The sequence below is a fragment of the Leptinotarsa decemlineata genome, unplaced genomic scaffold (assembly GCF_025532065.1).
Source record: "Leptinotarsa decemlineata unplaced genomic scaffold, Ldec_3_MD MMD2_tig00000882_RagTag_RagTag, whole genome shotgun sequence".
Classification (NCBI taxonomy): Eukaryota; Metazoa; Arthropoda; class Insecta; order Coleoptera; family Chrysomelidae; genus Leptinotarsa; species Leptinotarsa decemlineata.
In genome coordinates this window covers 15,333,559-15,360,371 of record NW_027412556.1, presented here as the reverse complement: position 1 = coordinate 15,360,371, position 26,813 = coordinate 15,333,559, and the positions used below count along the sequence as shown (strand labels likewise).

At 37.5% G+C, this 26,813-nt stretch overlaps 3 protein-coding genes across 3 annotated transcripts in view; 1 reads left to right on the top strand and 2 right to left on the bottom strand.

Annotated features, from left to right (window-relative positions):
• The window catches only part of LOC111512354 (choline/ethanolamine transporter flvcr2a-like), a 59,871-nt gene extending 43,563 nt beyond the window's left edge, over window positions 1-16,308 (top strand). Inside the window, exons 4-8 of the mRNA XM_074175091.1 lie at window positions 1,611-1,752; window positions 5,765-5,958; window positions 6,093-6,196; window positions 13,788-13,895; window positions 15,938-16,308. Coding sequence (XP_074031192.1) covers window positions 1,611-1,752; window positions 5,765-5,958; window positions 6,093-6,196; window positions 13,788-13,895; window positions 15,938-16,217 — 828 coding nt within the window. The 3' untranslated portion in view covers window positions 16,218-16,308. The remainder of the gene's footprint in view (window positions 1-1,610; window positions 1,753-5,764; window positions 5,959-6,092; window positions 6,197-13,787; window positions 13,896-15,937) is intronic.
• LOC111512353 (uncharacterized) lies at window positions 6,938-8,414 on the bottom strand. The gene is made up of 3 exons (XM_074175094.1): window positions 8,070-8,414; window positions 7,789-8,010; window positions 6,938-7,732 (listed from the first exon to the last, which is right to left on the bottom strand). Exons 1-3 carry the CDS (start codon window positions 8,238-8,240, stop codon window positions 7,097-7,099), a joined length of 1,029 nt encoding a protein of 342 aa, XP_074031195.1. The 5' UTR covers window positions 8,241-8,414; the 3' UTR covers window positions 6,938-7,096.
• LOC141482181 (uncharacterized) lies at window positions 8,500-9,936 on the bottom strand. The gene is made up of 3 exons (XM_074175093.1): window positions 9,724-9,936; window positions 9,443-9,664; window positions 8,500-9,386 (listed from the first exon to the last, which is right to left on the bottom strand). The coding sequence occupies exons 1-3, from the start codon at window positions 9,892-9,894 to the stop codon at window positions 8,739-8,741; spliced, it is 1,041 nt and encodes a 346-aa protein (XP_074031194.1). The 5' UTR covers window positions 9,895-9,936; the 3' UTR covers window positions 8,500-8,738.
• Window positions 16,309-26,813: the final 10,505 nt, after the last annotated feature.

Below are 26,813 nucleotides of genomic sequence, written 5' to 3'. Positions count from 1 at the left end.
AAAAAAAATATAATTGCTAGAACTTTTTGATAGAATTGGCAACGCCGCAATGCTGAAAATATTTCAGATCGATAGAACAGGTAAGGAAATGTGAGAGGTGAAATTTTTAGAAAAATCATGCTTTGCGTTTTCCAGAAACGTCTAACCTATCATCGACCGTGAGTCACGCTGTATATATATATATATATATATATATATATATATATATATATATATATATATATATATATATATATATATATATATCTTAAAAATTTTTCATATTATTATTAATTTGATGTTAAAAGTTCACATATTTTGTTAGTTCAGTGTTGAAAGTTTGTGAAAATCAAAGTTATTTTTAGATGTTTAATTTTATTAGAAAGCCAGATACTTTACCTTTATTCAAATTCTTACCTGTATAATTTGGAGTAATGTTCATGCCCAGATCAGGCAAAGTTGTGACTTATCAGTATTAGAGTATTTCAGATCATTTCCAAACAGCACAACTAACCAGAAACCATCAATCATCGGGATAAATACACTGAAAACAGTAAAGACATTAATACAACATAATAACATACAATAAAACAGATTTACACTACAAATTGATAACAAAAATTCAATTAACACTGACATTAGGAATTTTATCTGAAAAATGGTAATAACACTCAGTACATGATTTGGATGCAACTAGAGTAGCCAATCAGATTGATAAATTAAAAAGGAGGTGTTAACTTCTGAAAAATGATGAATTTTGGATTCAAAATTAGAAAAATTCAAAACTAAATGTGATGAAATGTAATCAAAATTAATCATTATTAGTATTAGTGAAAATTGGGTAACAGAAATCATAGATATAATATGTGTGAACAGTGAAAAGTGTCAAAATTGAAGAAATTTCAAAATTACTGTCATGAAGAGTAGCAGGCAGAAAAAATTTTGTCTGGTTGCCAGGAGTGAATCAATAGAGACGGGGGAGAGAAGCGTTTGAAATGTTCAGACGCGAATTTTTTGGAAGAGCTGTTTGAAATAAAAAAGGAAAAGAAAGAGAAAAGGCCGTTTTGCATGTTATTATCAATATAAAACCATCAATAGGAGCCAGAGTATAAATAATAATAACGAGAAAGGATACTTACTGGAGATTTTAGAGTGTCTGGAAGAATTCAAAATTCCAATCAGGGGAAAGCCAATCCAGGGAAGCTGTACCAGTTTTGAGGTATTACAATATCATTTATAATTCCCAATCCATAAGAAGAATACATGTTTGAAAATGTTGAACAATTCATAACCTCCAAATCGAATCAAGAGTTCTCCAGTCACAACTTCCAGTGTGAAAATCACAACTTTTATTTATCAACGAACTTCATCATTTTATTTACAAGAACTATTATAGGATTTAATATTAGGAAAATTTGAAAAATTCACTGACATTTAGCACAGATATTTTTAAAATCGTTTCCCACGCACGAACCACAGACATCTTAAGTTTTCAAGTAACTATATATATATGCTGTTTCTATATATATATATATATATATATATATATATATATATATATATATATATATATATATATATATATATATATATATATATATATATTTATATTATGAGACTATTTTTTTCAGTTAGGAATCGCTCTAGGATTTATACTCCCACCACTACTGGTCCCGGCAGGAAAGTCTACAGATGAAACGACCTACAGTTTGTACGTGTTGAATGGCTCAGCTTCTGTAATTCTCACCTTGATTTTGCTGTTAGTTTTATTCTGTGAGTATGAAAATACGTGATGGAATTGGCCGATGCTTTGATGAAAATCTACTATTTATTCGATTAACACGTCATTGTGAGATTTACAAACATATGAAGATGCTTGAGGAAGCATGAAAATGAGAATTGGAACTTCCTATGCTTTTATACCACTTGTATTTGTAATTAACGTTTCATCCTATAAGAACATTTTCAAGCGGATACAATAAGCTGAAACAATCAACAATTCACACCTTTACATTCTATACAACATTGTCGGTAATAACATATGATCCTTAATGACTTTATTACCTGAATTTTGTTTACGTGTGACAATGTGGGTCCGCTAATCTGGAAACGGGCAAGTAGACCTGGTCAGTTTGGTCATTTAGTGAGTTACATCCGTATTGATTGTGTTTATGTATTTAGAGGGATTCCAAATAATTGAGTTTCCAGCCCCTGTCCCACATAAACATTATTACATTCTGGACACTTAAGCTTATAAACTCCAAATTTCTCCAACTTGTCCACTTTATCTTTGACATTGAAAAGGTGATTAGATAACCTGGCATGTGGCTTGAATGCCACTTACACATTGTTTTTTATGAAAAATCCCTCAATTGTCTCTGTTCTTTCACCAAAATATGTTGGAGTTTCAAATTTTTTGATGATCTCTGATTTTTTGATCGAGGGGTATATTAATCTACGTGAATTTGATGCTTTGCTTTCTGACTAACTTCTGGATTGTGTCTGCGTTGAAACCATTATTCTGTCCGATCTGTATAATTGTTTTGATTTTACTATCTATCTAATATACAGATGGGACAGAATAATGGTTTCAATGCGGACACAATCCAGAAGTTAATAGGAAAAATAAGCCTCAAATTAACGTACAGATATCCCCAGATCAAACAATGAGAAATCAATAAATTTGTTACATATTTTGGTAAAAGAACAGAGGCAATTGCGGGACTATTCAGAAGAAAAAAAAAACAATGTGGAAGTTACAATCAGGCCACATGCCAGGTAGTCTAATTTCATTTTCAATGCCAAAGATAAAGTGAACAAGATGGAGGAATCTGGAGTTTATAAGCTCAAGTGTCCGGAGTGTAATAGTGTTTATGTGGGACAATGTGGTCGAAATTTCTGAAAACGGTATGCTGAACATGGAAGGTCATTTAGACTGGGTAAAATGATTCTAGGTTTTTGAACCATTCCTTGAAAGGTATCCACAAATTTCCGAATTTACACTATACGGAAATTTTGCACTATGCAGGCAAGAGTTGAAAACTCAATCATTTGGAGTTTCTGGAAATTCATAAACATAAGCATTGCGTATATAACTTACTGAATGACCGGGTCTACTCGCAGGTTTTCAGATTAGCATACCCACATGGTCACACGTAAATAAAATTCAAGTAATGAAGTCATTAAGGATCGTCTGTTATTACCGACAGTGACTGTACAGGTATATAAAAAGTTCCAGTAAGACGAAACTGCAATAGGTAACATTAGTTACAAATACAAGTTGTATGAAAATATAGAAAGTTTTAATTTTCATTTTTATGTTGATCTGCCACGTAGTAGGTTATGTTAGGTTAAGTCTGAAGTGAGTGGGTCTATTCGACCCTTCACCGCAACCTGCAAGGGTTTTTGTTGCCCACACCTATTCACACTCGACCAAATAAACCTGATTCGGTCCCAAACATGGCAGGCACAAAGTATATGCTCTGTTGTTTTATCATTTTCCATACAGAGGCGACACACACTGTCTTCCGACAGTTCGAGTCTCTGCATATGCTGATTCAAATAGCGGTGACCTGTAAGAAGGCCTGTAAGACATCGTAGTTCATCCCTACGGTAGTCCAACACTGTTTGGTATCAAGCTTCGAAGGGTGAATAAACGCCTTGGAGTGAGCCAGTCCTGGAAGATTCTGCCAGAAGTTCATAAATACTCTTGCCATCTAAGTGTTCATTTTGGAAGCCTAAAGCGATGCCAATGAAAGGATCTGGTCCGATGAAGCTGCTTGCAGCACCCCCCTTTGCAATGGAGTCAGTAGCCTCATTGCCTTTCAGGCCAATATGACCAGGAGTCCAGACCAGAGAAGATCTGGTGAATCTACCTATCGAGAAGAATTGTTTTTGTCAATTTGCTACCAATTTAGACGTTGTTCGGTAGGAGTCAATAGCTTCCAACGCCGCTTGACTGTCAGAGAATATTTTTATTGACTTGTGTCTGAGGTTGGACTTTTCAAATCTCTCCGCACACAATTCAAAAGCGTACATTTCCACATGAAATATAGTCGTATAGATTCCTAGGCAGGTAGATATCTCTGTTCTGAGTCTGCGACCAAAAACACCTGCACCAGAACCGGAAGGTATTTTTGATCCATCTGTGAACCAACAACTATCTGCTCTTGATATTTCCTTCTCCCGTAGGATCCACTCCTCTTCACTCGGGAACAGTACTTTATAAGGCAGTTCGTAGTTGACAGTTGGAGGCATAAAGTCAGAGGTCATTTCCAGAATGCTGTGACTTCCAGTGTCAACCAACAGTCTGTTGCACTCTGCCACGTAGTAATGGCTACATCCATCAATGGCTCGGGGTGATTAGCGTGGGAGTCACTGTCACTCTCTTACGGGTGATTGACAGGCCCCTGGTGCAGACCACACGGCACTTACCCAATAAAGTCATCGGTCAACGACCCAATCCCGCACCTGCGGGCAACAGGCGTTGGCCGGTTTCAAGCTAGATGTGTGGGAGAGGTGTCTCGCAAGAACCCTCGACGGTTACTCATCTAACATTGGAAAGACAGCTTTCCTAACATGAGTGCCTTTTGGGGTAACGTAAGTGTATGCAGTGCAGACCACACGGCGCACACCCAAAAGTTGTTGGCGAACCGCCCTATTTCACATCGACACGGGTAATGGGCGCGACGTATTCGACATAAGATGTGTGGTAGAGAATGCTCGAAAGAGTCATCGATGGTTACTCATCAAACGTTGGAAAGGGAACTTCCCTAACATGAGTTCTAGAAGGGAGATGAGTGCCCGCTCGCGGCTGGAGGCTAGTGAGCCTCATCTCCGCCTGGCGTTGGCCTCTTAGAGGCAGAGGCTAAAGGGATAGGCTTGCGGTAATCCATTCATGGGTGCATTGCAGCCCCTTATTGAGGCACTGGATGGCTTATGCTGTTTCGTGATCCTCGCCTGCTTATGTATGGATTCAAGCGTTCGAGGTGTCGGGGCTCGCGGTCCTTCCAACAGGCACTAATATCCGAGTCTAGCCTTGGAGGGCACCAAGGCAGACGTTCGAGGTGTCGGACCCCGGGATGGACGGAGCTGGTAGTATCCGAGCTTAGGATCCCGACTTGCCACTTCCGTTACCATATTCCCAACTGATTTGGCAGGTTAGCGGGGGCAGGTGTGCGACGCGAGCACTCTCTGGCGAAAGACGAGCTCAGTTAACTTGTACGAACGTTTGGTCGAACGCTGCCGATGTTCATGTCTCTTGGTTAGCCACACTAAGTAGATGAAAGGAGGCAACTCCGGGTTCGGTGAAGCGGGAGGAAGCCCTGCGAAATCCTGTTGGTGTGGGCGAGGGGCGTTACCCGCAAGCATTTCCCGAAAATCCACTCCACCACACCCGATCGCATCCAACGCCAGGGTGCGTCTGGGAGGCCTAATTGGCCCCCAGGCCCCCCGGTGCGGTCGTAATTATGACTATCTTAATGGTAGCTATTGTATAAAGAAAAAACACGTGTTGCGGTTTTGTGAACTGTCCAGAGCAAATCTCACAATGAAGTTTCAGTTGAATAACTATGAATATAATTGATGAATTCCTAACTTTCAAATGTGATGACGAATATAAGAAGTACGAATAAGTTTACCCATATTTCCGTTTTATCAAAACATTTTGAAAAAACTATCAGTGTAAGTTGATGCCATCTGAAGTAGTAGTTCAACAATCCAAAAGTAAAAATGTCGTCGGCACATACAAAGAATAGTTTTCCTAGTTTGTCCTTGCTTTTTCTAGTTTTCAAAGACGCACCACCCACTCCTCCTTCACACGCCGTAGCTCAGCAAGATTCCACTGAATTCGTGATATCACTGAAGAATCTGCTTAAAGACAAATCTTTCATGCTTCTGTTCAGCGCATATGGCATCAGTACTGGTGTTTTTTATGCTATTTCGACTCTTCTCAACCAGATCATCTTACATTACTATCCGGTGAGTGAAATCAATGAATTAACCACAATAAGGAAACCTTCAATGAACGAGTTGAGGTAGGCTGTAGGACGACTTTTCAATTTTCAACTCATTCATTTTTGATGTTATGTAACATCCTATATTTATATTTTTAGAACGGAAATGAAGATGCTGGTCGTATAGGTTTGGTCATAATCGTGGCTGGAATGATTGGATCTGTCTGTTGTGGCGTCATTTTAGACAGGTATCACAAGTTCAAGTAAGTTATTATACACGGACCGAATGAGAACACTTTTGAAGTATTCTTCATTATAATTTCCGTTCACAGAGGTAGGGGAGAGTCGGTCGATAATACCGCGCACCACATTATCTCCCAGAAGAAAGTCATTTTTGGCAATACCGCACAAATAGTCGTTAGCTTCAACGTCTTTTTTCGCCCCGTAGTTCAAATATTTCTATTGCAAGCACTGGATCGAGCTCGGCACGTGTTTATTGTTTACCGTGAAAATTCTTATAACTTTTATCATTTTTTGGATCAAGGTAGGTACTAAACCTTTTATTCAAATGTTACATATTGTGCTGCCATAGACGGCTAATAATATTAGGAAAACTATGTGATGTTGATTGCTTGTCCCAGATTTCCATTTTCTGAATTATCTTCGCATGAATTCAAAATGGTCACATCTGATAATTGCGCGCCCAGGGCGCGGTATTATCAGCCGCGCGGTATTATCAGGCCATGCTAATATAGTTTTTCTACAGATGACTGAACCTACTCCAAAGAGAAAAAAGGCGTTATGGGATCCAGCTCAGATGAAAGCTGCTCTGGAAGCTGTACGTTCTGAAAGAAAAGTACAAGAGGTGGCAAGAACTTTCGACTTGCCAGAATCGTCAATACGAGACAGACTTAAAAGAGGAGCATATTATGATCCTCGTATGGGTCGACATGCAAAATTTACAAATGAAGAAGAGAAAGAATTAAAGTATCATGTAGACTAGCAAAAAACATTTTATTTCTGACCGGGATATTATAAGCTTATATCGTCATAGTTACGCTATCAATAAAGAAGGTCATAACTCCCTTGGGACATTATAGATTTTATAATTCCCTCTACCTTTCACAAGTAAAAATAAATAGAAATGAAAACTGAACCATATTTTATTTATTCACGTCATTACAAATAATAAATGTACAATTTTGAAATGTTCCCTGAAAATTACTTCCGCCACTGGAAACAATTTCTTCTTTTGTATGGCTGGAGCTTCTGTTCACTACAGTCGAGGTACCTGCCTCTTCTGATGACAAAGTAGACAACATACGCGCCGTTTTATTTCTCAATTCGATGCTATCCTCCAAATACCCCTCCGCCACCGTGGAACTTTTCCAACCTCCGTGTCTTTTTAAGTTAGTCATAGTTGCTCCTGCATTGGCTAGAGCAGTAGCAGAAGTCCGACGAAGGCAATGTCCCATATAGGAAGATGAGTTTGGCAATCCTAAATACATTGCGATTTTGCTGGGGATTTTCCCAAACATGTTTTTTCCAATTGGCTGAGATGTACATTTATTTTGTCGGAAGCTCAAAAAAAATCGTTCAATACCTTTAGGACGCAAAGACATATAAAGTCTTAATAAAGGGAAAGCGGAGAACTCTTTTTCATTCACAACTGTAAATTTCTTCGATACACCAGTTTTACTTTCCGGTACGTTCACTACCATAACGGAATCCCGGTCCTCTATATCCGATATCTTCATATTCAAATTGCATCCTCCAAAATAACCCATAGTCAAAACAACCTATAACAAAAAAAGGAAATAAATACACACAAAAAGGAAAATAAGAAAAAAATTACCTTATGCAATAAATGAATATCATTAGGAGCGTCCTTTAGGAATCTGATAACATCTTTAGGAGATAAAACAGCAGACTTTTTCGGCTTATAACTCTTACTCTTCCGTTTCAAAAAAGCCTGTAGTTCATTGAACTTGGTGATATCTCGTTTCTCATGTATAGTCACCATCGATTTTAGCATTGACCATTTAGTCCATAAAGAATTCGGACTATACGTTTCTGACTGAAACGAATAAACACAATTACTATCAAATCTACCGAAAAACATAGAAAATTCCTTACCAGTTCTTGAAAATATGCCAGAAATACAGTTTCAGTGACATCTTTTGGCATAACATTTTTCCGTGTCAGCCAGTCCAGATATATCTTGTATTCTTTTTGGTATACGGCTTCACTTTTCGATGGAATTAATGATTCTCTTGCTTGTTCAGCTTTTTTCAAAATATCCTCCATTATATTTGGGGTAGAAAACACGTTTTCACCGCAAACACAGCTTGATAACAAAGTTCTGTTTATAAACAAGTAACATAGCAACAACCTAGCAACAAGAAAACTCTACTATAATCAACGGTACCTGATTCAAATATACCGGGAAGGTAATGAATTGGTACATTTTTCCATTTCAAAAATGAACAAAATTTTATTAAAATCGGTCAGAAATAAAATTATCTATGTACCACGGGAATAAATGAGCCTTAATAACCTCAGGCAATTGCTGTCCCTCGGGCCAGAGGCCCTCGGGACGCAAACTTTGCCATCGGTAATTAAGGCCCTCCTAATTCCCTTGATACATAAATAACTATTATTTCTGACCGGGATATTATAAGCTTATATCGTCATAGTTACGCTATCAATAAAGAGGGTCATAACTCCCTTGGGACATTATAGATTTTATAATTCCCTCTACCTTTCACAAGTAAAAATAAATAGAAATGAAAACTGAACCATATTTTATTTATTCACGTCATTACAAATAATAAATGTACAATTTTGAAATGTTCCCTGAGAATTACTTCCGCCACTGGAAACAATTTCTTCTTTTGTATAGCTGGAGCTTCTGTTCACTACAGTCGAGGTACCTGCCTCTTCTGATGACAAAGTAGACAACATACGCGCCGTTTTATTTCTCAATTCGATGCTATCCTCCAAATACCCCTCCGCCACCGTGGAACTTTTCCAACCTCCGTGTCTTTTTAAGTTAGTCATAGTTGCTCCTGCATTGGCTAGAGCAGTAGCAGAAGTGCGACGAAGGCAATGTCCCGTATAGGAAGATGAGTTTGGCAATCCTAAATACATTGCGATTTTGCTGGGGATTTTCCCAAACATGTTTTTTCCAATTGGCTGAGATGTACATTTATTTTGTCGGAAGCTCAAAAAAAATCGTTCAATACCTTTAGGACGCAAAGACATATAAAGTCTTAAAGGCAAAGCGGAGAACTCTTTTTCATCCACAACTGTAAATTTCTTCGATACACCAGTTTTACTTTCCGGTACGTTCACTACCATAACGGAATCCCGGTCCTCTATATCCGACATCTTCGACATATTCGAAAGTTCCTGACTTCTGCATCCTCCAAAATAACCCATAATCAAAACAACCTATAACAAAAAAAGGAAATAAATACACACAAAAAGGAAAATAAGAAAAAAATTACCTTATGCAATAAATGAATATCATTAGGAGCGTCCTTTAGGAATCTGATAACATCTTTAGGAGATAAAACAGCAGACTTTTTCGGCTTATAACTCTTACTCTTCCGTTTCAAAAAAGCCTGTAGTTCATTGAACTTGGTGATATCTCGTTTCTCATGTATAGTCACCATCGATTTTAGCATTGACCATTTAGTCCATAAAGAATTCGGACTATACGTTTCTGACTGAAACGAATAAACACAATTACTACCAAATCTACCGAAAAACATAGAAAATTCCTTACCAGTTCTTGAAAATATGCCAGAAATACAGTTTCAGTGACATCTTTTGGCATAACATTTTTCCGTGTCAGCCAGTCCAGATATATCTTGTATTCTTTTTGGTATACGGCTTCACTTTTCGATGGAATTAATGATTCTCTTGCTTGTTCAGCTTTTTTCAAAATATCCTCCATTATATTTGGGGTAGAAAACACGTTTATTTCTGACCGGGATATTATAAGCTTATATCGTCATAGTTACGCTATCAATAAAAAGGGTCATAACTTCCTTGGGACATTATAGATTTTATAATTCCCTCTACCTTTCACAAGTAAAAATAAATAGAAATGAAAACTGAACCATATTTTATTTATTCACGTCATTACAAATAATAAATGTACAATTTTGAAATGTTCCCTGAAAATTACTTCCGCCACTGGAAACAATTTCTTCTTTTGTATGGCTGGAGCTTCTGTTCACTACAGTCATCAGTTCTTGAAAATATGCCAGAAATACAGTTTCAGTGACATCTTTTGGCATAACATTTTTCCAGGTCAGCCAGTCCAGATATATCTTGTATTCTTTTTGGTATACGGCCTCACTTTTCGATGAAATTAATGATTCTCTTGCTTGTTCAGCTTTTTTCAAAATATCCCCCATTATATTTGGGGTAGAAAACACGTTTTCACCGCAAACACAGCTTGATAACAAAGTTCTGTTTATAAACAAGTAACATAGCAACAACCTAGCAACAAGAAAACTCTACTATAATCAACGATACCTGACTCAAATATACCGGGAAGGTAATGAATTGGTACATTTTTCCGTTTCAAAAATGAACAAAATTTTATTGAAATCGGTCAGAAATAAAATTATCTATGTACCACGGGAATTAATGAGCCTTAATAACCTCATGCAATTGCTGTCCCTCGGGCCAGAGGCCCTCGGGACGCAAACTTTGCCATCGGTAATTAAGGCCCTCCTAATTCCCTTGATACATAAATAACTATTTCACCGCAAACACAGCTTGATAACAAAGTTCTGTTTATAAACAAGTAACATAGCAACAACCTAGCAACAAGAAAACTCTACTATAATCAACGGTACCTGATTCAAATATACCGGGAAGGTAATGAATTGGTACATTTTTCCGTTTCAAAAATGAACAAAATTTTATTGAAATCGGTCAGAAATAAAATTATCTATGTACCACGGGAATTAATGAGCCTTAATAACCTCAGGCAATTGCTGTCCCTCGGGCCAGAGGCCCTCGGGACGCAAACTTTGCCATCGGTAATTAAGACCCTCCTAATTCCCTTGATACATAAATAACTATTATGGGGTCACTCAGCAACAACTACGTAAACTGGTCTACGAGTTTGCTATTGAGGAAAACAATTGTTCCCAGTGACAGCAGTTGTCAAGAATCTGCCGATAACTATATTTGCTATTTTTGCTGATTTCTTTCATATTGCTGCCTTCAATAAAGACATATTTTTGAAACACGGTATTGTCACACAGGGAGCGCGGTATTATCAGACTGGTTTGACAATACCGCGCTTTTATTAACTTTTGTTTTTTTTCTCCCCCCTCTACCACTTCAACTTAACTCAAAATTTCTCATTTGAAGTTGTTTACTAGATAACTCATCTATTAGCTGACATATACAGAGTTGGAATTGAATACATCTAATGATTTCTAGAGCGTGTTTTCCTTAAGGGCGCGCCAATATCCGACTCTCCCCTATAGGGAACCTTGCCCATTTCAAACCAAAATATGACTATTGAATCAATCATGTGAGAATTTCATCTTCATCCAGTGGTATACAACAATATGTTTGACACACGTATTAAAACATTCGAAAACATCCATATAGCACGTAACATGAATATCATCACTACATATTATAAAAACGTCCCTCCTCCGTTTGGAAAAACGTTCTCAAGAAAATTATTTCACATAAAGGCAACTCTCCAGATGGAAGAATTTTCAAACAGTGAAATCTGAGGTGTACTGAGTTGAACCTCAAAATGATGAGCAGTCACAGTCGTCACGTATTTCTGATATTTACCGCTCTTGGTGCAAACAAATATGCCAAGTCACTTGAACACTTTCCATGGAGATATCTATAGAAGAGAGACAAATCTCCAAATTTTTTCCTCTGTTCCAGACTATCAAGGTTGCAAGTGATATTTGTGTCTCCAATCAGGTGGATGGATCTTTTCTGGATGGAACCCAACAACTTCAGGGTATATTTGGGGGCAGAGCTATGTACATGAGAACAATACTCCAAAGAAGGTCTGATCTGAGCTTTATAAAGTATCGAAAGTTGCTCAGTGCTTCAAGCTTTTGAGAAGCAGCTTTTGCAATTCCAGCGATAGATCGTGTCAAGACATATTGGTGGCGATTTTAACCCCCAACAAACTTATCGAAACAGGAAGTGGAACTGTCTGACCTGACATTATTATATCCGGCTTGGAGATATTTATCTTCTTGAAGAAAACCGATACCTGGGTTTTTGTGGGATTGAATTGAACCTGGTTACTATCACGTCAATTCGAAATCACTCCTAAATCCTCATTAAGTTATACAACCTCCTGCTGCCGGTGAAGATGTGCCTCCGTAGCTGATGTCCTGGAATCAAAATGGAATGAGGAGACAAGTGTGCTGTCGTTAGCAAAGCAATATATTGGGTCGTTGATATACAATAAAAAGAGAGTTGGAGACAATATGTTTCCCTGGGGAACACCAACGTTGATGGTTGCACTTTCAATGCAAGACATACAAATGCTCTGTATAGAGGGGTATCATTAATTGTCTGAATAATTTGTGTTGTTTCTGAAAAAAATGTCAACGCCTAACAAAACACCAGTCATCAAGAGTGGGGGACGTTAAATGGTTTTTGAAGTATTCAATTATTTTCAAAGTGTTAAGTGTGAGTCACATATGTCATCAGAATTGAAAAATAAAACAACTTTTGCTACAGGTAACATTAAATAAATTTGAAAGAATAACTATTTCGACAGAAATTAGGTATCTCAATGAAAACCATTGAAAGAGTGGTTAAAGAAGGGAAACAACTCATTTCTGTGAACAACGGAAAAGTTGAATGTTCCACCCCAAGAAAGAAGCAGCCTAGAAGAGCACCAGTAACTGATATTTCCGAGTATGAGTATTCTAATATTAGACCGATTATTTACGACTTTCATAAGACGGAGGGGTGTCGTATTGAAGTATAAACGTTCCAATACAAAATCAATGACATTTTGGGAATTGTGAAAATAGGTTTCAAATGGAGAGGGACTGAAAAGTGTCAAAAGAGAAAATGAACATTAGAGCAATGAGGATCAAGTACCAAATAGTTGTTGGACTATAGCAGAAATGAACTACGAATTCTAACAGGCCTTCTTACAGGTCACTGCCATTTTAATCATCACATGTAGAGACTCGGACTGTAGGAAGACAGTGTGTGTCGCCTCTCTTAGGAAAATGATGAAACAGCAGAGCAAATACTTTATGCCTGCCCCACTGGGGACCGAATCAGGCTTTTTTAGAGTTTGGCAGAGCCGTACCCTTACCTTCTGACCTGAAAGAACACTCACCATACAAACCAATCGGCTTCGTTGAGAAGCTGGGTTTATTTTGTCAAGTGTGAATAGGTGTGAGCCACAATGAACCCTTGCGGGTTGCGGTGAAGGGTCGAATAGACCCACTCACTTTGGACCCAACCTAACATATATGGTTTTTTCAAACTTTATTGTAACATCTGATTTTGTTCCAAATTTCAAAGTAACATGTTTTTTCACCTTTTAACCTAGAACAATAAACATGGAGGGGGCATTGAAAGGCTTCATTCAGATTTATATTTTTCAACCAGTTGTTTTCGAAAAATTGTTTTCTATAATCACAAAATACACAATAGTCAACTTTTTGTGCATTGAGAAATCAGCATGGGGCTTATTATTGTGTAATGTAATGGAAAATTGATAACAATCTCATTGTTTCGAAGACACATCTTTCATTTACAACTCCTTGTATTATCAATATGGATTGTTAGCATCGTCTTATATATTTAAATTGTTTTAAGGGAAACAATCCTCACTGTATATGCCTTGGCCCTGATGGGGATGGTTCTCTTCACCTTCACAGTATCGACTGGACTATACGTGGTTTACATAACCTCGTTTCTATTAGGGTGAGTATTTTCGATATCAGGTGGCCTAACGAAAACGAAACAGATATTTAGTCGAAATACAGAAAACTTGATTTTTTTGTTAAAGAGACATATCCTTTCCTGGTATTTGTGACTTCGCAACTATTACTCTCCAACCACTGGAGATGTAATTCAAACTCAGAAACAGACATACGATCAGAAATCTGAAGATTGTATCGAGAAGAGAAAATTCGTATAAGGAAATAAATATTTTGAAATGAAATCTCGTACCCTTACAGTGGGTTCTGGTGAATTCCTGGCGGAAAACAACTTTTTCCCAGCTGATACCACGCTCTTTAAGGTTTGTTCACGACATGGAAGGTGTTCAGGACATAGGAAGGTGTCATACATGTCGTCGAGCCGTATGGAAGTCAGTCGAGTACCAAGCACACTGGTCTTTGGATTGGCTCCTTCCTCCACTGATCTACTGGATTTATTTCAGCATGGTACTTCTGTTTGATGAACGAGAAATATATACAAGACTATTTTCTGCATAAATGTATGCCGGATATTATTCAATGTTCAGTGGAATATTAGCCTGGGAAGTAGTTGTATCTCGGCAGGCATTTACGAGAACCTACTGTGTAGATACGTTGGGAGGAATTAATGTTTCAACATTTCATTCCGAAATATAATGGAGGCGGTCCAATTCTGATATGAAGTTCATACCCAAAACTTCACGTCCTTGTGGGCAACATTTATTTCCCATTTCTACTGACAAGGGTGGTCAAGTGATTCATCTAAGTATTTTGTTATTTTATTGAGATAAATTGACAATAAACAACAACAAAAGGAACAAAATTACTCAATATAATGACTTCCACTAATTATCTTACTATATTTAAGCCAATTTTATTTCTCTTCATTTATTGTGAATTGAATGGCTTTTATTCTTTCTCAACTTTTGATGCTTTATAAAGCTCAGATCATATCTTCTTTGGAGTATTATTCGCATGTATGGAGCTCCGCCCCTAAGCATACCCTGAGCCTGCTGGATTCCATCCAGAAAAGAGTCATCCACCTGATTGGAGCCACGAACATCACTTGCAACCTTGATAGTCTGGATTATAGAAGAAAGGTTGGAGATTTGTCTCTCTTCTATAGATACTTTCACGGAAAGTGTTCAAGTGACTTGGCACAATTGATGCCGCCAAGAGCGGTAAATATCAGAAATACGCTACGGACTGTGGCTGCTCATCGTTTTGAGGTTCAACTCAGTACACCTCGAACTTCACTGTTCAAGAACTCTTTCATCTGGAGAACTGCGTTTATGTGGAATAAACTTCCTGATAACGTTTTTCCAAATGAATTCAGACTTGAGAGATTCAAATCCAACGTGAATTGCTTCTTTCGTACAGGCACCGCTCTTGGAGCGCCTTGAGGATTTTTCTGTAGTGTTTGTGTTTTCTCCTTAACAAAATAATCTCTTCTAAAAACACCACTTTCAGTTTTGATGGTGAAAACTCTCTTTCTCAGATATGAAATAAAATTGTCTGGCTAGCCCCATTATCCGATCCACTGTCTAGAAAAACGCTCGTCCAGAAACATCTGAATATGGGGATGTACCATCTTGCAAATATGGAGCTTTGACCTTGAGCCTAGTTTGGGCTACAAGTTTCTCCAAAAAAGCCATTTGCCTATATAAGCATGGATGATTTAGTGTAAATTTTCAAATATAATTTACAAATTCATTAGTCAAAATTTGTGGATTTAATGTCTTCTTACGTGCACTCCGAAGTGAATTGCATCTCTCACGACCCACATACCATTCAATAATTTAATGTTGACTATGACTTTTGCTTGAGGTGGAAGTGACATAGTCAAAAATATTTTTAAAAGTATCTACCTGCAATAAAATATCAAAAAGTTCTTGCGTTTTTGAAAAAAGTTTGCTGAAGTAGCCGATAACTGATCTGTTTTGTTTTCTTTTGACCATCCTGGATGTATATTCATCTAGTTTTGATCTAAAATGATTTTTTCATCATTCAGAAGCACAACAATATTATCGAATTAATTATTTTCAGATTCTTCATGACCGGGTTGCTCCCCATAGGTTTCGAATTGGCAGCCGAGCTGACCTATCCTGAACCAGAAGGCACCTCCTCAGGTCTGCTCAACTTGTCGGCCAGTGTATGCGGAATTATTTTTACCAACTTATACTCTGTTATTTTCTACCAAGTCGATGCCATGTGGGCCAATATATCGATGTGTTTGATGTTGTTTGTGGGAACGGTTCTCCTTGCATGCACCAGCTCAAATTTGAAGAGGCAGGCAGCGCAGACTAAGAAAAATGGAGTGCCCTGAAGCATCCATCAGGAAATTGGTTAACTTTTTGCCTGAAACTTTGTTAAAATCATTGCTTCGCCATTTCTTTCGATTAAAAATTTCAAATATTTTTCGTATTCGAGTATTTTCTAAATTCTGCTTCAAAATCGCTTGAAAATATTTCATAAAACTGAATAGAGTCGGACTATCAGACTATAAGTCCTACTGAAAGGGCATCGAAGTATTCATATCAAATTAACAAAAAGACGGATTTAACTCTGCATAACCTTGTAGAGAAAACCACCCAATTTGTTGGATTAGCTTAGGCTGAAAAAAGCATTGAAATGACCACAACGGGCTGGATATACGTTTTGCTTATGAATGGAATATCTACTCTTTGAAATAACGCCTTCAGGTTCAAGGCGTTGGAGTTTTCTTTACGGCGAAGTGCAATGTTCCCTTCTGTGGTCACTTCTGATGAACAGTTTACTTGATATTCTTGATAGAAGAGAGGTAGCGCTGCAAGCTATTGTTGATGGTAAGGACCCAAGTGATGGCAGAGGAATCAGATGTCTGGAAACTTTAGCAAGACTGTGAAATACCCGTATCAAGAAGATCAATCTTCATGATACAATCTCACTTTCCTTCAGTAATAAGGCTTCAGTATAGGGACTTGAGACTCAAACCAGTCAATTGATTATGATCATCAGACCAATAATCACATACTGAGCAATTAGCTGGTAACCGAAAACTTGACAGAAAACGGGCTTAAGCAGATCTGGAATGTATGGAGACAGGCTTGCCAGGCTATTACCAGTGTCATCTGCAATACATCATTAGCGACCACGAAAGTTTTCCTGAAGAGAAGATCTATACACTTTTGTATGCGTTTGAACCAATTGTCAAAGCACTTTTGCCACTCTGATTGAGGTATCTCCAAAACATGCATACTGAATGCAGCAACCGCTTCTTCAGGTGTCGAAAAACGTTGACCTCTCAGTTTGTTTTTTTCGTGTGGGAATAGAAAGAAGTCATTCGGTGCCAAGTCAGGATTATACGGAGGATGACTCATCAAATCGATGTTTTGGGTGCTCAAAAATACAGTTGTTTCAGCCGATGTGTGAGAGCTCGCATTATCGTGGTGAAGAGTGATCCGTCTTTGGCGATTGGTTTTCCTGATTTCTTGGACGACAACTGGCAAACAAACGGTTGTGTACTACTCAGAAATGACTGTTCTGCGTTGTTCTAGTGGTACGGTTGCGACATGTCCAGTTTTTCCGAAAAAAGAGGCGACCATTTGCTTGGAAGTGCTTCGTGGGCAAACAACTTCTGTTGGATTTGGCTCATCTTGATACACCCATACAGTCGACTGCTGTTTACTTTCTGGCTCATACGGTTCAATCCACGATTCATCACCTGTCACGAAATTATAGACGTGTTTCGAAGCACCGCGATAGTATTTTTTGAGCATTTTCTTCGACCAATCGACACGGGCCTTTTTTTGAGCGATTGACAAATTGTGTGGGATTCAACGCGAACAAATTTTTTCGACGGCCAAATGTTTATGCAATATTGAAATATGCTGGTCCCACTAATGCCTAAGGTTGTCTCAATCTCACGATAGGTCACATGACGATCTTGCAATATCAGTTCGCGCACAGCATCTTGGAGTGAACTACGACCATGATTGAATTCACCATACCATCGAGAAACACTGGTTCTTGATGGAGCTTTATCGCCAAAAATTTAATTAAGTTCATCCATGCACTGTTGCTGAGTTAATCCACGAAAATGTTCACAATTCAATTCCATGGTAAATTTTCGTTATGTGGACACCCGGCGATTTTGAAAAAATTTTTGACTGTACTTACGTATTTTGATGCGTAGATTACGAATCCGAAAGAGAAAAAGCGGCGCTCTCCGTTATTTAAAAAGTTACGGCCCTTCAAAGTTCAGAAAAGGACAACTTTTCAGCCTTCTTTTTCACTGAATAAACTAATTAAAAACACAACCATTTATTCACTAGGTCACCTTTATACCTTATCCCTCCTTCTTCAACACTTTTCACTTCAATAATCAACATTTTTCTTATAAAAATGTTAAAAAATGTACGGTGTCACCTCACAAACCACAAGAGGAGACTAAAGGCAGGGACACATATCCGCGGTGGCGGTAGCGGTGGCGACAGCGGTGGCGGTGGCGGTAATCACTAAACACATACATGAGCGGTAGCAATGCGGTCACTCATGCGGTATAGTCTCTCAAAACATTCATTTGTGAATAATATTGGGTAGGTATACTTATCCATCCTATGGATTTCGAAGAGGAAGTATTACTTTTGGCAGCCGCCAATGAAGAAGAACAACGGGAGTTGCTCCATCAGAAGAACCGAAGGTACGTTTTGTTCAAATGTGTTGGATGAAAAATTGAATTTTCTTAATGTTATTTCAGGAAAAACCAATGGGTTCATGAAATAAATCAGACGCGTCTTCAGGAAGGGGAATTCCACACGTTATATAAACAGCTACGAATGGATGAGAAACGGTTTTATATTTATTTTCGAATGAATTTTGAATGCTTTGATGAAATATTAGCACGTATAGAGAATGATATAAGAAAACAACACAGTAAATTCAGGGAACCAATAGAACCTGCAGAGCGGCTTGCAGTTACCTTAAGGTCAGTTTATTCATTTGAAGTAAAATGAAATCAAGAGTCGATGATTTAAAAATTATTTGAGTTTTTTGAAGTAGAAAGAACACGTTTCACGATTTAGCGCAGTTATATTTGAGACTGCAACATACAAATATGAAAATTCCAATCCGTACAAGACTTTCAAATTAAGTTTGTAGTTTTAAATTTACTTCTAAGATGCTACTGTTGACTAGGTAGTAGTGAAACCAAACGCAGAAAAAAAAATAGTGCATATCGTAGTATATTTATGTTGAATATCAAAAATACGTAAGAACACAAAAAAAAATTCTGAATACTGGCCAGGAACGTAGTACACAATAACAGAAGAAACGTAGAAACCCAGCAACAAAAGTTAAAAAACAAATAAATTTAAGTCAAATATTACTATGGCCAAAATTTTCATACCAAGTAGCAGTGGCCGATAGTGATTGTGAGGTTATTGTTGTCACAGCTGCGGCATAGCCCAAAAATATTTTGTCTATTTCATCGCACTCTGCTACCATCGACCTTTTTAGAAGGTAACTTAATATTTTTGGTTGTGAAGAGGGTGTGACTTTAGTAACCTTCCTTTTTCTGCTAGTTTGAGGTGTGGGTAATTGTTCTATGTCTGCTGTTTCTGTACGTTGAACAGTATTAACTGGCAATTCCACTTGGTAGTCATTAGTAACTGAGTTGTCGTCATTTGGTATTTCTAAAGAATTGACTGGTGAATCAGCTGGCGACTCTTCTTGAGTTGACTCTAATATATCAGACGATATACCTGCACGAGAAATATTAGACTCCGTTGTTGCAAACCGGAGGAATGGCCGAAATGGTTCCATTTGTTGAGCCCATGGCCACTTCTTATAACGACAAATTACTGATGCTTTCTGTCCAGTTGTCGTTTTTTCTGATCTAAGATGTTTGGCATTATTATCGCGTAAATTTTTCCACTTCTTTTTAATATGTTCCCCTGCAAACAAAAAAAAATATGCCGTATAGACGGCAAACATGTAACTATAAAGTGCCCCAAAAACAGTGGATCCCTACATTATTGTTATTTAAAAAAATTTTCGATAGCGTTAATGGCAATTATGGATCCGTACTATGAATTCATTTCCATCGATGTCGGAGCCTATGGAAAAAATAGTGATGGTGGTATTTTTGAAGCTTCAAATATGGGTAGAAAATTTGAAACTGGAACCTTTAACATTCCTGCCACTAAACTTTTGCTTGGGAAGGATGAGCCACTTCTTCGTGTCTTCGTTGGTGATGAAGCTTTTACATTAAGCTCGTACTTAATGAGACCATTTCCTTATTTACAAATACGCCAGAACGCCAGAAAAGAAAAACTTAATTACCACCTATGCCGAGCTCGTCTAGTCGTGGAAAACGCTTTTGGAATTTTGGCTCAAAAGTGGCGGCTATTTTTTAGCCCTCTAGAAATGAAAGTTCCAACTGCAATAAGTATTGGGAAAGCTACTTGTGTTCTCCACAATTTTCTACGATCAAAGAATGTAGACGAACATTTTCATCATCTAACTGAATATGATCCAAGACCAGTGCAGGGATTAAATAATTCGCCAGCTGACAGACGAAGAGCAACTAATTATGCTTTTTATTTCCGTGATCAATTTGTTGATTATTTCAATAGCTTGTAGTGTTTAATGTTACTAAACAGTGAGTTATATTGACATAACATAACAACATAATAAATTACGAATACACAATAACACTAATATTTTCATACTTACCATCCATGCCTTCAACATTTAAACTTTTTGCCATTTCGTCCCATTCTTTATTCTTAATCCGAATATGTTTGTAATGAGGATGAGATAAATCATATAACACCCTGCATTTCTTTACATGTTCTATAAGTCTTTCAGTGACACTTTCTTCAATTATAGAAATTTTTGCGAGCGGTACGCGTTTCAACAGCGGTCGAACTCAACAGCCCATGTTTCACCGCCACCGCGCATTAGAACGCTTCCGTACCGCTCTGGCCGTAGACATGTTACGACAAGTGTGCAACGGCATATTTGATTGTACATGTTACGTCTGAACGCCACCGCGTACTCCACCGCCACCGCCACCGCCACCGCGTATATGTGTCCCTGCCTTAAATCATCTGTCGGTAACAAATAAGACAGATGGGTATCCGCGGCTAAGCTAAACAGTGGAGACGGGAGTGGGTTAAACAACTTAGCAAATTTCAAATAGATCTTAATGGGCGCCAGGTAAATTTAATCCTCCAGATACCCTAAGTAACTCACAATATCAATAACTTACCAATTAATATTGGAAATAAAAGATAAAGATCCCAATATGATTTATTCAGTTATCCTAACTTACATGGATTAACCAACAACGCTTCTAAGACAACAATGCAATATTCACACTACTACGCGATGTTCAAATGTCAATACAAGAGCGCGGTGTATATACCACGAATTCAATCAGCCATAAATTACGGTAGTAACGACGCTCAAAAAAAAACTACAATACGTCGAGTAAAACTACCACGAAAATTGAGTAGGTGAAATCGTTAATACTAGTATCGGAAGGTAAGACAAACTCGTTTGCGTCGCGTGAGCTCAGGCGTAGGCGCATCGGTGTCAATCAGCAATCGTGAAAGGAAGAATATATCTCAATTTCCGTTTCACAGATGAATCACTATATCAATCTGGTACCAATAAACAAACTATTAATCAATAAACGATAAACAAACACTATATCAAACAGGTATCAATAAACAGAAGGGCAAAGAATCATTTAAATAACTCAGTATAGCACAAATATTCAAATAAATCAATTATAACTTGCGTGCTCCTTTTGGGCCACCCGGTATATGGTGTTAGGCTACCCTGTAGTTCGACGGAGATGGATCACCCTGTAGCACCGGTGGATCACCCTGTAGTACGGCGGAGATGGATCACCCTGTAGCACCACCAAGATAGATCACCCTGTAGGGCACGACAAGCTGGACCAGTAATGGATCATCAAATAAGACCCAAAAAAAGAAAATAGGAAAAAAAAACCCTAAACAGGAAAACAGAAAACAGGAAAACAAGAAAACAGAAAAACAAGAAAACAGGAAAACAAGAAAACCCTACGGAAGAAAATTCTCAATCAGAATCAGATAAAACAAGGCGAGATTCAACCCCCATTCAATAGGGACCATTTGACTAATCAATACCCCTGGTATATTTTCATTAAGCAAAGTAGCAAGATAACAAGAGTATATTTTTGGGTGCCCTGTATAACCATATGACCCGTAAAAATCAAGAAAATTGAACGAGCGTTGAAACCTCTCTTCAATACTAATATTCAGTTGAGATATAACGATGGAACCAGAAATTACTAAAATCATCAAAAACACATTTAATGGTAAAATTCTTACCCTGGCCAAGGGGTTTTCTACACGTTTCTTCGTGTGCGGTGCTCTGAACGGAAGTCCTACTGGGACTTGATGAGTGACTGAGGGCCTTCTGTTTCTTATGAATCTAGAGACGAGAAACGAAGGTTGTAGAATTGAAGAGGTGATATCATAGCTAAGACCACATGAGAGATGCGACAGTGATTCAAACATACCTAATTTCGGAAATCCTTCCACCTGGCACGAGATCGGTAACCACCACAAATCCTCAAAAGAGCTTAAGTTTCGGACTGCAAATATCCACACCAAAATGACCAATCAGTCTTCCACTATACAATCCTGACTTGTAGAAATAATCCCCGTGAAGGATGGCACAAATACAACCATATATATCCTACAATCAGTCTGATGGTATGCTTGAACCCCGAACCAAGCTCATCGAAGGCCAACTTCCGAATACTAAGAGACTGCCACATCTGACAGCTAACCAGTTGTTGCCACAGTGCGTCCAACCTACCCTACAAGCACCAAGGGGGCGCTGTGCACAACATCATAAATCTATCAATTCCTCCACAGCCACTTGAGTCAATATCAACAAATCCATGACCCATCAAAACTCCTTCTCAAGCAATGCAACCCTAAAACAACCCTTGACAACTTGAGTAGCCGATCAATCCCTCACCCGTGAACAACTGTAGAACTAGTTCGGTGTAAGTCGACGGAACGACACTACGAAAGTTCGGCAGATGTCAACCAACAGCTGTCTCTTAACCTTGTTTACGAATGTTTACAAAATATTGTTCCAACCTATTTTCAACTATTTCCAATTCTTATTCATGCGATGGAATAGAAACATATAAGGTAAGTCGCCACATCCTTCCCTTTCAGTACAAATATTTAAGCATTCGTATTAGGCAGAATATTTACCGAAAATATCAAACAGTATTCAGAAACCCAGAGCTAACTAATATTGTTTTTCAGGCGATATGGCTCTAATATGTAGTAATCCTTCTGGAAGTGATGAATAACAATCTATGCAAGAAATATTCTTGGAAAGGTATAGGGAATAAGGCAGACAACGGCTAAAAAAATGATAGGTGAAGAAAACTGAGAAACAAACAATAACAACTATTTCAACCTAGCGAGGAATTTCGGATCTCCAACGTCGATTGGCAATAGGAGAATGCGTAAGTACTGGTCAAAGCAGTTAGTCAGGGAGCATACATTTATTCTTGTACATTTCAGGTATGGTTTTCTATGGAACGGAAGATTCCCATTACTATGATGTTAAATGAATAAAATCAACTTGTAACTGTATTTATTGTTGTATTTATTTTATTTTTAATGTCATAAATTATACCCAGAATTACAACTGAATTACATTGTTAATATCCTTTGAATAAAAATCTTAAAAGGTAACGTAGTGTTTTGAAAGGTCACATAAGAGCAGTTTGATCTAGTGCTAAATTGAAACGTAACAATGGAGCTGCTTTTTGGTTACATATCACTGTACACTGGTTACATTTCGTTTTTAAGGTTAATGATATGGTTGGTACGACTGATGCAGTCCATATTCCTGAAGTAATTCAAATGTTTTTTACCTTCATTCTTGAGATCGTAAATGAGAATACGCTGAAAGGTCGGTGCTGAAGAGCAGAATGAGATCTCATAAAATTATTCAACTTGACCAAGCTGTTCATCACTTCTTTCAGTGTAGCACTAAGTTTACCACAAAAGGCTACCTGGTGAATTATGCACTGGGTTTTTATCCCTGATTCTCTTCACTACACCTCTTTTTTGCCAATCATTGCTGGGGTTGCAAGAAAATATTTCCGTAGAAATGGTATGTAATTCAACCTATGGATGTTTCGTGTGCGTAATAAAGATTTGAAATTATTACTAATTCGCACAAATACACACGCACACACAGGCTAGATAGGAAACTGATCAAACCATATTACAGATCCTGCTTGGGTGATGTTGATATTTTTTTGACGCAATTTGAAGGACTCTTAAATTACTTAGCGAACAAGTATGATAAACTAATTATAGATGGCGACTTCAATATACATTTCGAAAAAAATCTAAAATATTGGATGAATTCACTTGCCTACTTTCATCTTTCAATTTAGATATAACCATATCTGACTTTAATAGACCGACTGGTTGTATCGATAATATCCTGACAAATTTGAAATCACATTTATATGTTAGTAGCATTATTGAACCTAATATCTCGGATCATTAAGGACAAATCATTTCTATTATTGGCGATATTGAAATCAATCCTGAACCAACAGACGAAAGAAGAAAAATTACAAAGAAAGGAATTAATAATAGTATTCAACAGAGAAACTCTCTGTTGAATACTAACTCTACCCTCTTGTGCGATAATGAAAAATCTGATCCTAATTTGGTGTCATCTGAATTTGTGAAAACATTGCAAACATTGATACACAAGAACTTTCCATTAAAAAAGTTCGGGCGTAATGATCGAATGACTCTCAATTTCTTTAACGATAATTTACGGGATATGAGAAAAAATCTAGCTTATTTAAAAACCATCTCTAACACAACAAATGATGAACATGACAAAACTGCATACAAACTCTACAGAAAACATTATCGCAGAGCAATAACTGAGAACATAAGAATTTCCTTTAATAATTTTTTAATGGGATCGACCAACAAACAGAGATACTCTTGGAGAATTATAAACCAAGGAAAGAAGTCGAATATCCAAAAAAAAGAATGTCCCATTTCTTGTGAAGATTTTGCTCTTCATTTCCCTACAGTAGCGGATCTTCTGTGACAGGATTCATTCTTGCTTCTTGAGGTCTGTACCATCTCCAGAGGAGACCTTCTTTTTAGAACCCGTTTCCGTATCTGAAGTAATTGAGGCTATTCGGTCAGTTAAAAATTCATCAAGTGTCGATATCTATGATTTGAATTCTCGTGTTTTGAAAGAAATTGCTGAGTTTATTGTGGTTCCACTCACATCCCTCATAAATTTGTGTTTCAGTTGTTACGTAATATTTTTTTCTTATTACTTATTTATTCAATCATTAGTTCATATGTGGGGTATTTTAGATATAAACAGGATAGGGTTATTTGCTCACAGCTTTCAGACAGTGAGAGGGGGGTGAGTTATACAAATGATTTACGTTCCAAGGGCGTCAATAGATTTACTATTAACCCTATTTAATGTAATAGCAAGCAAATCCAAATCTATAAATTATCCACGATACAATAATGCCCCGATAAAACTCAAAATTTGGCAAATGGATATATTGACATATTTTCACACAGGTGCACGACAGAGAAAACTGGACAGGGTGTTTGGGAAAAAGAAAACTACCCTTTCAATCTCCTGCACAACGAGGGGGAAAACTTATTTTCTAGTTAGAAATTTCTGAAGAGAAATTTGACCGGAAGACATGATATTGGTAATGTGAAATGTGGAGGTATTAGTATAAAAAATAATATATATTCGATTTTCACTCGAAAGGAAAGTCCTTAATGCCGCTATGCGGTACTTAGCCTCGATTCTAAAGGGCCAGCTGTAATACGGCACTATTATTCTGCTCCATCAAGGAAGAGGATGAAATCCCATATGTCATTTCCTCATTTCCTTGTCCCCAAATGACTGTTCGTATAATAATATCGGGTTTTTCTGGGTGGTACACAAAGTTATTGAAAAAAAATGCCTGAAATTAAATTATTGTCAGATTTCTCGTATTATGTGGGATATATTGTTGTCCTGTGATGACACAAGGAATAATACTTGAAAACTCACCTCCGATTATCGAACCCTAATAATTCGAAAACGTTTTCATATACAGTTGGAAAAAAACTGATATAAATATCCTCCGAAGAGATAAAAAAACGGAATTCTCAACCTTCCAAATCAGCACTATTACGAATCCGTTTCTGTGAACATGTGAATTACAACCGCTTATAGCGTTTACGAAAATCCCTAAGTTAAATTCACAGTTCGAGTATCATTGTCAATTTCCAACTGAAAAATGATTAAAATACCTTGGTCAAGGACCAACAAGGTTTCTAATTTTTCCGTTAGTGGCAGCAGCCATCGGGAGGTTGTTTATGATCTCGATATGAGTTATTAGTAGATGGGCAAGCGACAATAAATAGGTCCTTTTACGGATAACGTAACACAGTACTGGAGTATTTCCGGAATCATTAAAAATCGCTAGGGTAATTGCCATTTTAAAGAAAAGGAGACCCCTCGATCCAAGGCAATTATCGACCAATATCATTAATTCCGATTATTGGGAAAGTTTTTTAAATCTTGATTAAAAATCGCTTGATAGCATAGTTTTCTTTGAAAAATACTCCCTTATACACAAATTCCAGTTCGGGTTCAGAAAAAATCGGAGCACACTTGATGCAGTTTACACTGTGGTAAAAAATGTAGTTCAGAGTTTTGAAGAAGGTACTTATACTTCAATCACCTTAGTTGATCTCAGCAAGGCCTTTGACTGCGTTTCCCATGATCTACTGATAAAAAAGCTGGAGCACTATGGTATAAGAGGGCTACCACTGAAACTATTGAAATCTTACCT

What these genes read in the sequence shown, in the direction of transcription:
- LOC111512353 (XM_074175094.1), bottom strand. Translation starts at nt 8,240, where the DNA reads ATGGAGGATATTTTGAAAAAAGCTGAACAAGCAAGAGAATCATTAATT. An exon ending in TGGCATATTTTCAAGAACTG is followed by an intron (nt 8,011 to 8,069) that starts GTAAGGAATTTT and finishes TATTCGTTTCAG; the next exon opens with TCAGAAACGTATAGTCCGAA. An exon ending in ATATTCATTTATTGCATAAG is followed by an intron (nt 7,733 to 7,788) that starts GTAATTTTTTTC and finishes TTTTTGTTATAG; the next exon opens with GTTGTTTTGACTATGGGTTA.
- LOC141482181 (XM_074175093.1), bottom strand. Translation starts at nt 9,894, where the DNA reads ATGGAGGATATTTTGAAAAAAGCTGAACAAGCAAGAGAATCATTAATT. An exon ending in TGGCATATTTTCAAGAACTG is followed by an intron (nt 9,665 to 9,723) that starts GTAAGGAATTTT and finishes TATTCGTTTCAG; the next exon opens with TCAGAAACGTATAGTCCGAA. An exon ending in ATATTCATTTATTGCATAAG is followed by an intron (nt 9,387 to 9,442) that starts GTAATTTTTTTC and finishes TTTTTGTTATAG; the next exon opens with GTTGTTTTGATTATGGGTTA.